At 28.8% G+C, this 14,855-nt stretch overlaps 1 protein-coding gene across 1 annotated transcript; it reads left to right on the top strand.

Moving 5' to 3' along the window:
- The first annotated feature begins 589 nt into the window (after positions 1-589).
- Positions 590-13,349, top strand: LOC122511840. The gene is made up of 7 exons (XM_043627354.1): positions 590-801; positions 7,271-7,629; positions 8,152-9,346; positions 10,416-10,697; positions 10,900-11,124; positions 11,288-11,725; positions 12,042-13,349. Exons 1-7 carry the CDS (start codon positions 787-789, stop codon positions 12,060-12,062), a joined length of 2,535 nt encoding a protein of 844 aa, XP_043483289.1. The 5' UTR covers positions 590-786; the 3' UTR covers positions 12,063-13,349.
- Positions 13,350-14,855: the final 1,506 nt, after the last annotated feature.

The raw sequence follows: 14,855 nt of genomic DNA, 5'->3' as shown, positions 1-14,855 counted from the left end.
CAAAAGAATCAAATTATAGAAAAGCAAAAAAAAAAAAAAAATTTGAAAAAAGAATTGGAGGTGGATGAAGTATAGAGAGCGAGGGAGAGAGTAGGAGAGTGAGAAAGAGAGAAGAGAAAGAATATATATAAGTGACTTGAGTGAAGAACATTCATGTACTCTTTCTTTGACCCTGGTCAGGTGTGCACCTTTCCTTTGTGGATCCTTTACTCTTCTCATCGTGGTGTGCTTCCCCCCACCCCTATTTTTTCTCTCCCAAGGATCAGGATTTCAAGTTCGCGGTCGCGAAATTAAATATCCATGGTTTCTTACTACTAATAATTATTATTGGTTCACAACGAGTGTGCAATGCATGTTATGTTTATCAGTGATTTTTAATAAATGTTTCGCCAAGTGTGTTTATTATTTTTAAAACAATTTTTTATTTTTTTGAAAATCAATTATTTTTATAATTAAATAAATAAATTTATAATAATTAAAAAAAATTAATAATACTTAAATAATAATTTTAAAAAATTAATAACAATTAAATAATAATTTAAAAAAGTTAATAATAAATTAATTCTGGTGATGAAATTGAAAAATAGTAAAATTATAATTAATTAATAGTTATAATAAAAGAATAATTCTAACTAACTTCTAACTACAATAAGTTAAAATTTTAATAAAACTACGAAATTTGGTGGAAAAGTTCCTTCGATTTTTTGAAAAGTGATAAAAAGTTCATTTTAACGTTGAGTGTGATGAGCCAGGAACCGGAAGTGACGAGAAACTGAAGTGCAGACGATGGATCTTCGACTCGTAGGTTTCATTTAAAATTAAAAATTTTTTATTTATATTGACAACTAAAAACTATAAATATTAACTTTTTAAATTATTTTTTTAAATAATTAAAATTTTTTAAGATCAAACATGTTTATTTTGAATACAATTTTATTTTTTCGATTTTATTAGTTATATACACTCTTAACTCAAAAGTATCAAACTGCAACAAATTGATACCAAAAAGTGGATTAAATCATAATTTGATCAAACTTTTTTGTATCATTTTGATGTAATTGGGCATCAATTTGATACTTTTCAGAAAACCGTAATAATAATTATATTTTTTGAGAAAACAAGTTTACTGTAGAAACTGGATATTTTACTATATAAAAATATTTATCCTTGTCGACTAAAGATTTTTAACTAATTATTTTATTTATAATTAGCTAGTCGCTAATTATTTTTAAAAATTATTTTTAATTAACATATGTAAAAAATTAATAATATAAATTTAAAACTGCTTAAAAATAAGTACTTTTCTACCGCAGGAAGTCAGTCACTACTACAAACAATTCTAGAAAAAAATGTAGTCAATAGTTGATTATTAGTTTAATTTATTTTAGAGGAAAAATTAAATATTTCCTGTAATTAATACATTTAGTCTAATTTCAATTTTTATACTTTATCTTCCTATGCTAATAAACAGTTTTCCTAATAATAATTTTTAAAAAAATTTTCGCGTATGTATAGAAAAATTTAAAGTATTAAAATTCTATTAATATTTGAGTAAAAAGGAACAAGTACCAAAAAAAAATTGAACGAAAACGAGAAATATGGATAATTAGCAAGTTCATCGAGAGTAAAAGCGATGACTAGGTAATTTTTATTTTTTTGAAACTTTTTTTTAAGAAACTTTAATATATCTATATAATAAAGGGAAAAACACGATCGACCGTGACCTGAATCTTTTGCTTATTTGTAAAGATTCATTATCACGAAGCTTATAATCATTCTTGTACAATTTCTTCCCCATTTTTTTTCTCGTTTTACTCTCGCGCGGTCCATTGTGTTTTAGTCTCCATGTGCGCGCGCGATCCTGTTTCACCCGCGCAAATGAAACTCTCCTACCTTTATATATATATACACACGACCTCTCTTCCTTATATTCAATTTGGTTTCCCTCGCGTGAGAATTTGCTGATTAAAATCGTCCCGCATATAGAAAGCGAGAGATCCCCATTAAAGAAATTATAAAGTCTCCTCGAAAAAGCGTTTTGCACGTTTTGATGAATGCATTAAATGTATACACTATATATATATATATATATTATGTAGATGTATTTATGTACATGAGGCGGCAACTAGGAAGTTTAGTAAAATAAAATAGCCTATAATTTCGTGACCGTCTTTTTAACCTTCGCTTATAGTGAAAACGCAATGTAATTATTATCCAGTTTCATTCATAAACATCACAGTCTCGTGATATTATTTTCTGCATGTTTCTCGATATGTTTATTTCTCCTTTTTTGTCGGAATTTAGTTTACGATTTATCTTTATTAAAAAACAACTTTTTTTTAAAGATGGATCTTACGTAGCATCTTAAACAGAATAAAAAGAATTAAGTTTTACTCTAATTTTTCATATACTTTACCAAAACACTGCGTGGATTTGAAATCTGTCGTTGGGGTTTGTTCTGGTCACAATTAATTTGCGATCTATCTTTATTACAATCCTCTTTTTTAAATCTTCAGGATTTGCTATTATAAATTACGATTTAGTCCTTTCATAAAAACCCTTTTTGTAGTTTTAAATAGTTAACTGTATTTAACTTACCATTCAATTCTGACGAAGTCTTCAAGATTTGCGATGACAAATTACTATTTTGTTCTGTAACGAAAACCATTTTTGTAAATTTAAATAGTTAACTGTTATTAAGTTACCATTCGATTCAGCCAAAGTCTTCAGGATTTGCGATGACGAATTACGATTTAGTTCTTACATAAAAACCCTTTTTGTAGCTTTAAATAGTTAACTGTAATTAACTCGCCATTCGATTCAAACAAATTCTTCAGGATTTGCGATGTAGAATTACGATTTAGTTCTCTAACGAAAACCGTTTTTGAAATCTGTCGTTGAAGTTCGTTCTGGTCACAATTAATTTTCGATTTATCTTTATTACAATCCTTTTTTTAAAGGTGAACTTTCTTGAGCATCTGAAACAGAAAAAGGAATTAAGTTTTACTCTAATTTTTTATACTTTACCAAAAAAAAACACCAAGAGTTGCAAATTTGTCGCTGAGTTTTGTCCTTGTAACAATTAATTTACGATTTATCTTTATTACACCCCTTTTTTAAAGAATGAATCATCTGCAGCATCTGAAACAGAAAAAAAGAATTAAAATGTTTCTCTAATTTTTTTTCTACTCTACCAAATCACTGCGTCAATCACGAATACATCGATGAATTTTTTTCTTGCCATAATTTAACGATTTATTTTAACAAAACAATAACCTTTTTTAATGATGAATTTTCTGCAGCATCTGAAACACAAGTAAAAATAATAAACAAATATGACAATAATATATAATATAAAATAATATAAATAATAATTTTAAAACAATAATATAAAGTAAGCAATACTCGAAAACTATATGATGAAATAAATAGAAAAAATAAATAATAAAACAAAAAAAATATTTTCTTATTTTTTCTATTGTTTATTTACATCCTTCTATGAAGTAAAAACAATTAGACGTAAACAAAACTAAAAAAGAAATTTTTTCACCTACTGAAAAGTAACAAGAAAAGTATTAAAGTTTGAGCGAAAGAAAGTGCTTTTGTCGCGCATTGTAAATTTAAAATTTATGGAAATCCTTTTACTTGAACAAGAATTTAACATATTTTATCAATTAGCATACACCTGTATCGTAGACTTGAATATGCGAAACTTCATTTTCAAGAAAAATGATTTGCTTGACAAAAAAAATACGCTGATTATTAATTAGTGTTTTCAAAGACTCTTTTGTGTATTGACGTCTAAATAGTAATTTACAATTTGATTATATTTAGGTACTATAAAAGATTAATTTGAGAAAGTAACAAATTAGGATTTTGTTTTCTAAAAGAAACCTTCTTCTACTTATTGTAAATAATTAATCGCAATTTGGAATTAAAGAAAAAATGAATTAACTTACAATAGAAAATTTGAAAGAAAAAAATAATCTAATCATAATCTTTTTTGAAAAAGCAAAAGTTTTTCTAAAAATTATGAAAAAATATTAAAAGTTATTAAAAAATAATTAAAAACTTACCATTTTTGATGATTTTCCATCTGCTTCAGAAGATTGGCAAAATTACGATTTAGTTCTCTAAGGAAAACCACCTGTCTTTCACTTACATTCGGTGTGTTTACCTTACAATTTTGAGGTTAGACTTTGACAAACAATCAATTTCTTCTGCGCAAACTCGGCAATTTTTTTCTTTTTCCTTTTCCCTTGTGTATGTCATTTTCAATATAAGGAGAAAGCGAAAATCAAATATTTAAGAGGCAAGATTACTGTTATTATTATGATAAATTAATCTTCACGTGAGAACACATGAATAACCGCATTGTATGATGATAAGAAAAGTAAAATAGAAATGTTAAAATAAAAGGCAAATTCGCATATAAGATAAGGACTGAACTAATTTTTCTGGGAAAAATATGTTTTATTTTTAAATTAACGAAAAGAGAAATTAAATGTATTATTATTGTTTTATTTTCAATTATTATAATTATCTTTTATCTGAATTATAATTTTTATTATCCTTCTCATAAAAAGAGTTCTCTAAAAAGAATCTTATAAAAATTAGTTAAAAGCAGAAATTCTTAAATTTTTGTAAGACGGAGTAACAAAAGTAACGTTAATTGAAGAAAGACGTTATTTTCACGAAGATTCATTTTCATATGAAGAAGCAAATAATACTTATTATTAATACTATTATTGTTTTTGCAATGTCATTATAAGTTGAATTTCCTACTTTTTATTAGGAAATAATTGAAAAATTCAGTTTCCCATAAATTATTGATTGACCTTTAAAAAATAAATATAGTATATAAATTGATCGTATACATCGGAACCAGAAACGTGAGACTGTGCTCTTCATCTCCTGAATGTTTTGTGTGTTGGAGGTTGTAGCAGCGACCGATTGTCGTAACTCGTAATCCTCACAGCCCACTTACCTACATTATTCTCAAGTATACAGTCTCAAATACTCTGTCTTCGACTTGTTTGCACACTCTCAATTCAGAACTATCTCTCTTACGCATATATAATCCTTTTTATGTATAAAATTACAAATCTATATTTGAAAGCAAAAAATCATCCTCTCCATTGAACTTATAATTCTTTGAATGTATTGTATATTATGCGGATGTTCGATTATGAATAATTTCATTTGTATACATTCGAAGATTGGTAAGCCGCCACCGCCGCGTGTTCTAGAAAGATGAGTACGATAGGAAAAGTGGAATATCGATTAAGTGAATAGCATATCCTTCCTCTTTGGATTCCATTTTTTTCCTCTCTTCTTTTGATGGAATATTTTCGATCAAATGAAATCAAATTGGTACACTTTTCGGCACTTTCTTTCTTTTATTATTGCTGTTTTAAAACATTACGATGATCATGATTTTTTACTGATTGCTCAATTTTTGAAATTTCTGTGCGAAAATGTACTTTCTTTCTCAAGAAATAATTTTTTTTTATTCTTTCCCAGAAAAAGATTTCATCGAAAATTGACTTACTTCTTAAAACAAAATTTCCACCCTTGAAGAAGTGGGTTAAAAAGAACAGCAAAGAAGGATTCAAAAATAGCAAAAAGGAAAAAATGAGAGATTAGAAACAATTATAATGGATTAGAAATAATTATAATAGTTATTCATTAATCAATTTTAGACGTCGTAGTAGGTAACCTATTCATTTTGATTTCATTATTTAATAATATATCCTCGAGAAGAGATAAGTACATTGAAAAATGATTCATTATCCATGTTGATTTCAATGGAACGTTGCGCATAAATTATAAGGAATCTTTTGTCACGAATTCTCTTTTTTGCGCTTAAAACATAAATATATTCCGTAATGTATATTCATAAAATAGGAAATGTATAATGCGTACAACTCTTTCTCTTGTTTTGTCCTCTCGTCACTTATTTCACTTTCCTCTTTAACTTCAAGCTTCTGGGACAACTCGGTCATCCATGCCATCTTCTTGCGTATTATAACAATCTGTGTATACATTGTTTCTTCACAATGTGTATATGAATCAACACATTTACAAGAACTATAAAATACACGTGTATATGTATTCTCTAGCCATACAATTCATTTATAATACGTGCTCATATATTCTTGGTACGTGAATCTTCTCTTTTCTTGAATCATCTGCATGGCGCTTCTCGTCTCTTGTGAACTTGAATGTATGAACGCATAACAGGTATGCGGTAGTTAAGTACATTTATTTCCCAACACGTAAATGGCACGTAACGTTCGCAAGACTCTCTCGTGATGACGAATCTCACATTACTATTATTATTATAGTTTTATGGGAAACATGTCTGTGGATCCTTGGAAAAAATCTTTATTTTGTCCCATTTAGGAAGTTTCTCTTTGAATTAAAATTTTTGCCGAAGAGTTCTCTTCTTTAACAAGGGAGTAGATTCAAAAATTTATTTCTGTTCCCGTCACAATTAATTTACGATTTGTCTTTATTAAAAACAACCTTGTTTGTAATCTTTAGAATTTATGATGACGAATTACGATTTAGTTCTCTAAAAAAAACCGTTTTTGTAGCTTCAAATATTTAACTTAGTAGTTAAATAGTTATCTGTAATTAACTTACCATTCGATTCAGCCGAAGTCTTCAGGATTTGCGATGTCGAATTACGATTTAGTTCTCTTACAAAAACCGTTTTTAAATTTTGTCCCTTTTTAAAGATGAATCTTCTGCAGCTGCTGAAACCGAAAAAGGAATTAATTGTTAGTATAAATTTTCTTTTACTTTACCAAAACGCTGTCAGCTGGAAATCTGTCATTGTATTTCCTTTTGGTCCAAATTTCACGATTTATCTTTATTAAAATAAACTTTTTTTAAAGATGCATCTTCCTCACCATCTGAAACAGAAAGAAATAAAATTATCATTTCTATACATTTTTCACCAGTAGTCTTTCGGAATAACGACAATTGTTATGGGAGTGCCCGGCATTCCAAAAGATCACTGCCTGGAAAAATGGTTTCCTCAGCTAATTAAATAAAAGATATTAAATATTTCTCGCAGCTAATTGAATAAGATACTAAATATAATATTTTTAATTATAATTCAGTTTCTTGTATCTATTTCTACAAGAAGTGATGCAGAAAATCTTGTAAGACAACCTAAATTTTTATCATGATACAAAATGTTACAATAAAAAATTTCATTTTTCAGAGTGATAAATATGTGTGAAAAAAATGTTTGTTACAGGGGCTGTCGCTGTTGCTCTTGCTTACCTATTCATCCAGCATACAATCCAAGAACATCAGGGATGGCCCGAATCCTCGATCGCGGCACACCAAAAGAGCCACTCCCAGTGAATATTTAAAACCTCCGGCTCCGGTTGGGAAGAATTTTAATCATCATCCTTCTACAAATTTAGCACCCCCACCTTTTATTCTTCCACCTCCAGGCGCTTTTAGAAATGGAAAATTTATCGACAACTCAAGACATCCCGGATCGAATGACTCGAGGGGTTATTTTTCCCGATTAATGAGTTGGCTGAATCCTTGGTCCACTGGTAATAATAGTCCTTTACCTGCTCAACAAACACTAAGAAACCCATCAGCGTAAGTATTTTTCCCCACAAAAATATTTTATTAGTTACTTTAATCCTAACAAACAAAATTTTAAAAAAATATTTCTATTTTACTTTTTTTTCTCAATTTTAAGATAATGTAATTAACTTACCCCAATCGTTCGATTCTGCCGAAGTCTTCAGGATTTGCGATGATGAATTACGATTTAGTTTTTTCACACAAAAACCGTTTTTGTAGTTTTAAATAGTTAACTGTAATTAACTTACCATTCGATTCAGACTAATTCTGCAGGATTTGCGATGACGAATTACGATTTAGTTCTTTCACAAAAACCGTTTTTGTAGTTTTAAATAGTTAACTGTATTTAACTTACCATTCGATTCTGACGAAGTCTTTAGGATTTGCGATGACGAATTACGATTTAGTTCTCTAACGAAAACCGTTTTTGTAGCTTCAAATAGTTTTTTTACAAAGAGAAATCAAAGATTATTTTTGTTTTGTAAAAAGTGTCAAATATGCAGTTTCCAAAAAAAAAATTAAAAACATTTACAGATACCCACCGGAGGAACAAAGATCAGTTCCATTACAAGGACCTTTTAATCCTGACAGACGTTGCAATCCCTGCAATGAAGAACCTTGGATTCCAATTCGAAGTATCGTCAGTCAGCCTTTGAATTATCCACAAAATTACAATGATGGTCGTCATTTACCATCATCACCATCACACGAGATTCGTCAACCTGACTTCACCTATTCTCCACTGCAAAATGTCTATCCACCACCAATATTCACCAGTCATCCTATTCCAAATCCGCACATCTATCCGGGAGCAATGCCACCACTTTACAAGGCAACGCAATTCTCCTCCGCCGGTAGTGACAGTCATTCGGCATCAAATTTCCAAATTGGCAAATTTGCTGAAAATCCTTTACCCCTTGACAATGGAAGTTCCAGTACAAACGTTCAAGTCAAAACTGAAGGTCATGTTAGTGAACCGGAAGTGGATGACTCGCATAATGTAAGAGTTAATGTTCAAGACGAAGGTCTTCTATCAACAACAGACAGAATTCAAGGTCAGGAGAGTCAAATACAGTCTCAAGGTCAAGACACTAAGGTTCATGGGGCAAAAATACAAAGTCCTCCACTTGACCAAGAACATCACTTCGAAGGACAATTTCAAGGTTTGTTTGGACAAAAAATTCAAGGTCAAGGTCCCGATGATCCAAATCAGATCAAACATCACCATCAGAAAAATTCACCACTTGAAATAATACCATCAATCGGAGGGCAAGTTTCTTCTGAACAAATTCATTTTGAAAGATCACCAATTATAGATCTTAGTGTGTCCCCGTCTCCATTACCTCCATTATTAACTGAAACTTATTCCACTGATGAATTTCGGGAAATTTCCACAAAACCATCGAGTTTAATTGATTATCTCGTCGCTGGTTACGATGACAGAATTCCAATTTCCCAATCAAGTGTTACGAATAGAAGGCCAATTATTGACACAACAGAATCGGGTGAAATTGATTATTATAATTCGCCTCACAGCCAAGAGGAATTGGGCTACAATGATAAGCAACCATTTTTAGAATCACTAATGGAATCCTATTATAATTTTAAGAGGCAGGAAGAAGTTGATTCTAAGGTCAGTGCCACTAATTCGGCGAATAGTGGTTTCAGTGGTGGGGATAATTTACAATTTACTGCACCATCGAGTCGGACTGGGAAAAAAAATAAACAGGTGATTATAGTTCAACTTTGACATTCCTAGTTTAAAAATCAATGAAAAATTAAAAATTAAAAAAAATTAGATTAAATTAAAAATTAGAATGAAAATAATTTTCTATTTTTTTTTAATTGTTAAAGTAGAGAATTATTTTTATTCTTGTATTCTTGAAATTATATTTTTATCCTGTAGGCTAAAAACACTAGGGACGTTAATTATGATACACTGCTGACAATCTAATAAAAATAAACATAACCTATAAATTGACAAAATTCTCTCCATACTGCAAACAGAAAATAGGTTTATTAAATAATAAAAATAATTTAATTTTCAGTCTCCACTGTCCCTACTAAAGAGGCTTGTAATCAAAAACTTTCTCGTGCGCACATATTTATTTGTTATTGCTTATAGAAATTTTTGCGCATCTTGTCTCATGTCACTGTTTTATAGTTGCGATAAAATTAACTCTCCTCTCTCATATATATATTTATGTGAAAGCACATCGGGGGAAATTTGTAATTTAATAATAAATCATGTAGTCTAAGCTTATGTGCGTTACTCTCTAGGATAAGAAAATTTTTCCCCCTCTCAATGACCTTGAAATTAAAAACTATCATCTGACAAAATTTAACTGGATTTTTTGAATTTATTTTTTATAATATAAGTAAAAATAAAAATAATAACAATAAAAATAGACAACAATAATAATAAAAATATACCTTACCTAAACACTGTCAGATAGAAATCTATTGTTGTATTTTCTTCTTGTCACAATTTTACGATTTATCTTTATTAGAAAACAACTTTTTTTAAAGATGAATCTCCCTCACCATCTGAAACAGAAAAACAATAGAATTACTATTTTTCTACACTTTTCACATGTGGTCTTCTTCGGGAATAATTTTTCTAACTGACAACTAACTTGACAAATGAAAAGAGGTTATGTTTACTGAATGAATATAGTAAATTTAATAGAGCTCCCTCTTTAAAAATTTTTTGACGGGAATTTTCAAAAAACTTTTAAATACTATTATTAAATTTTACATTTGAATTATTTTTATAATATAATTATATTTTCTTTCAGGTTCAAATAATAATTCCCTACACGTCTCAATTTACACCGAGTCCATTTCATTCGTCAATTATCGACGAAGTGAATAGAGGCGAAATAGAGCAACAATTACCAAGAAAAGTGCCTTCTGATGTTCATTACGATCCATTTGATGAGGGTGTTGTTGCTCAGGAGTCAAATACAGTTTCAGTCACGTCACTTCCGGATATTCATTCCACATCGTCGGCTCCTTTAAAGAATAATTCTATTGACGTTCAGAGACTGCAGAAAAATATTGACAACTGGACTATTCAGGTTTTGATTTTTTAATATTTTTTAAATTTATTTTTTAATTAATAATTAATTTAAAAAAAAAAATTTTTTTATTTAATTTTATTTATTTTTATTGAGATATTTCTTATTACTAAAAGAATATTTTATTTTTTTGGTAATTATTAATTATTAACACATCAATCGGTTAATTCAATTTATATTTAATTAAGAAATTAAATTTCAGGAATATTCCAAAGGACTAATTCCTAGTACAGTTAGTGTGCCAAATGCAACTCATCCTCATCTTTCGCGATCGAAAAATATTCCAAACGAATATTTTTTGACGAAACAATTGAATAGTACTTCCGAAGAAATTTATGATGACGAGGACGTAAAAAGCGGTTCATCAGAATTTGATTTCGAAGACTATAAGCAAATGACGACTTTCGAAATATCTCGCGTCACTCAGGTAATTTTTAACGATACTTTTTTGAAATAAATATTATCGACCATATGATAAATATTAAAAAAAAAATGTTATTTTTAATAAATATTAATATTATTTTTATATTAATAAATAATTCCTTACTTTCGTCAATTATAAACCGTTTTCTTTTCGTCTTTTCAAAAAGGAACCAAAAATGACAATAAAAAATTTCCAAAGTTCAAATGACAATGATCAAAAACAAATTGAAACCAAAGAAAATGAAGTTTCGCCCTCGAGGAATGAAAGTGACATCAAAGATGTTTTTAAAATCGAGACAATATTTGCCAATGCAACGACGAATAAGAAGGGGGAGAAAGTTTACGTCGTGACTCCACTGCCAATTGGCGAGAAGGAACTGAAGAAAGCTTTTGAAATTGAACTGAAGAAAAAGCCAAAGAAGAAGGAAATTGAAAAAATCGAGAGAGCCTATCAGGTACTACCTCAGGCGGTTAATAATTTAGCGGTAGCGTCCACTGGACCCGAGAGTGTTCCCCTTTGGGGCATTATGGAACACGAGGAGTACGCTTCTTCTAATTTAGACACTGAGACGCAACTTCCGGTTCTCTACACTGGCCATTCGAAGGTAAGGCAGATTTTTTTTTTTTTTTTTTTTTTTATGCCGTCACTGTACAACATTCAGTCAATTAACTTCGAAAACAAAATATTTTCCTTTTTTATAAAACATCCGTACCCAGTAACCTCAAATATCATCAACGCAATAAAAAAAAAATTCAAATTGGACCATTAAATTAAATGTCTTTATATTCGTATACTTTCACTAAAAAAAAATTCCCAATAAAGATAAAGTTCCCAAAGTACATATTAAATAAAAACAGTTACCAAAGAAATTAAAAAATTTTTTTTTGTCACTAAAATTTTTGATATATTTTTTTTCGCAGGTTTCACATGCGAGACGATGACGTATGTAAATACCAGTCTTTAATAATGAGGAAAAAAAGCAAAATTAAAAATACGAAGAAATGAAAAGCAGGAAACTGCGCGTGTGACACGTATAGAGTGATTCCTCCATTTACTACTGTTACTGTATTATAACTGTACCTGGAGTAAAGGTATAACTAACTGGAAGCCAAAGTGAGAACTTGACTTCCTTTTTCTCTCGGCGTTTTATACTTATACATATAAGATCGCAAAATCAGGTTTTGCTATTTTTCGCAGAATTGCATATACGAGAGCAATTCATAATAGTCACAATTTTCAAATGGCGTATATAGTATATTACGTGTGTTTTCTAATAAGGGAACCCCCCCTCCCTTTTTTCCGCCATTATATGCGCGAAAATTATATATATTACAGAAAATAAGTGCCGCTGTTAAAATTGAAAGTTATTTCCTCATTCAATTATATCTGCAATTTTACCCCATATTATCTCATTATTAGAATTTATTTTTAGTGAGCAATTGAAAGTTTGTTTCTATTATTGCGTTTATTGGCATTTAGTATTTTTCTCAAACACTTACTTTTTCTGTATTTTTTTATTTAAAAAAAAAATTTTTTTTTATTTTAATTTTTTAATTATTTTTTATTTTCTTTTTCATTTTTGAATGAACTATTTTCTAAACATCTTAAGTGGCGAAAATAATAAAAGAATTGAGACTTTTTTAAATTTTTTTTTAATTTTCATATTCTTTTTGAATTAATTATTTTCTAAAACATTCTAAGCGCAAAAATAATAAAAAATTGAGACAGTTCGGAGAGATGGTTTTTTTGTTTTGCAAAAGCAAAAAGTGGCACTTACATAGACCAGCTGTCGCGGTCGGTTTATAGTCATTATTTAGGATCATTAGATAAACGATGAAGAGTCAATGTGCGACAATGTGCAAACTCATCGAGAATGAAGTTTCCTCTCATATAATATTTATTATATACATGCGATTAAAAGAAAAAAAAAAAAAGAGGAAATAAAAAAGGGGGGCAGAAGTAAACGTGAAACTATCTCGCGAGAAACGGGACGAGAGAATATTCGCGAGAAAGCCTATTTTATTTTTGCGAATCAGTAGACACAAGATGTGACCCCGAGAAACAATTGGAATTTTTCCATTATCATTTAAATTCACAACTTTCGATTCTTTCCTTCTTTTATAATTTTAATTTTTTTTCAGCAACATTGAATCTTGAAGCATTGGATAAAATTTCAAAATTAAATCATTTTTGTTAAAATAAAAATTAGAAAGTAAAAGTTTAAAAAACATACCTATGTAAAAAAATTTGCAAAATTATTTAATTTTCTTTTTAATTACTATTTGCAAAAAGAAATTTTTGTTTTTCTTTTTTTCCTTTTCTTTAAAACTTCTAATTAAAATTCTCTTTGTGATTTTACTTTTTCTTTTTTTTAACTACTTTCGCGAAGAAATGACATTTTTTTATTTAAATATATATCTATACACTTTTGGCGACTTTCCATTGTTTCTTTTCTTTCATGGATTTATTTTTAAGCAAATTGTTGTCGTTGTTTGGTGAATAATAAACGATTCTTGACACAGCGAAAACCTCGAATTGATGAATTTTATGCACTTTCGCTGAACTAGAATATTAACAATGTACAATTGAGAAAAAAAAGAATAAGAGGAAGAAGAAGAAAGCATTTTTGCAATTTGAAAATTCGAGCACGTTGCAAGATGTGTCTTTCTTGCAAAATCGACATCAAGTTCAATGCAACTTTTAACATAAAAAAAAATCCCTTCCTTTAAAATTGATCAATGTGAAAAATTTTGAATTTAATATTTAGAAATCGAATTTTTATTTATAGTTACGATTTTAATTCTTTGTATATATATTTTTACCAAACAAAAATCGTAATTTGTTTTTTTTTTACTTTTTACAAGTAAGTTTTTTTTATCTATAAACAAATAATGGCATTTTTTATAATTTTTAGTCGAATTAAGTTTAGTTTACAGTAAGAAAAAATGTATTAATTAGTGATAATTAATTTAATGTGTGACAAAAGTGTGATTAAGTGACTGGATAATAATTTTTTTTATACTCGATTTTTTGATATTTTGTATAAAAAAAAATCCGTAAATAAATAATAAATGAAATCGATATTTGAATTTATGTATTTATATGCATGTGAATTAATCGACTAGTAACTAATTACAAAAAAAATTAACTAATTAATTATTATTTTTAATTTTTTTTTTTTTTTTTCATTAACAAAAATACAGTGAGAAGATATGTTTCAAAGAAAATTTGCGAATTTTTCGATAAAAGATTATAATTAATTAATTTATTTATTACAGAGCGAAACTGAGGAAAAATAAGATTGAAGTCACCTTTAGTGAATAAGATGATGGGTCACTAGGGTAAAATACTTTTGACATTCTCTCTCTGTTAAATGCGTGGGAACACGTGGGACCGGAAAAAGTTTATGGGAAAAGTGTACAGTATTGTTTTACGAGAGACGACTCGAAATCTCCCCCCCAAACAACAAACTTCCTTAAAACGAGACCAAGAATCCTCACCGCTAATTAGATCCGTTCCAAAAGCAAAATGGGATTCAACAAGGACACGACCTTAATTAACAGCTGATGACTGTATAGTAAATATAATTGAACATTAAAACTAGAAAACGATATCAAACTTCATTTTTCATTTCAATTTGAATTTTAATTTTACCACTTTCACGTATATGTGAAAAAAGAAATGCATTCAATAGTAATTAATCTTTATTATAATATATTTTAAATCAAATCACA

The sequence above is a fragment of the Leptopilina heterotoma genome, unplaced genomic scaffold (genome assembly GCF_015476425.1).
Source record: "Leptopilina heterotoma isolate Lh14 unplaced genomic scaffold, ASM1547642v1 Lhet_90, whole genome shotgun sequence".
In the NCBI taxonomy this organism is placed as follows: Eukaryota; Metazoa; Arthropoda; class Insecta; order Hymenoptera; family Figitidae; genus Leptopilina; species Leptopilina heterotoma.
The sequence above is the reverse complement of the archived record's forward strand: the minus strand, read 5'-3'. Positions and strand labels throughout refer to the sequence as shown.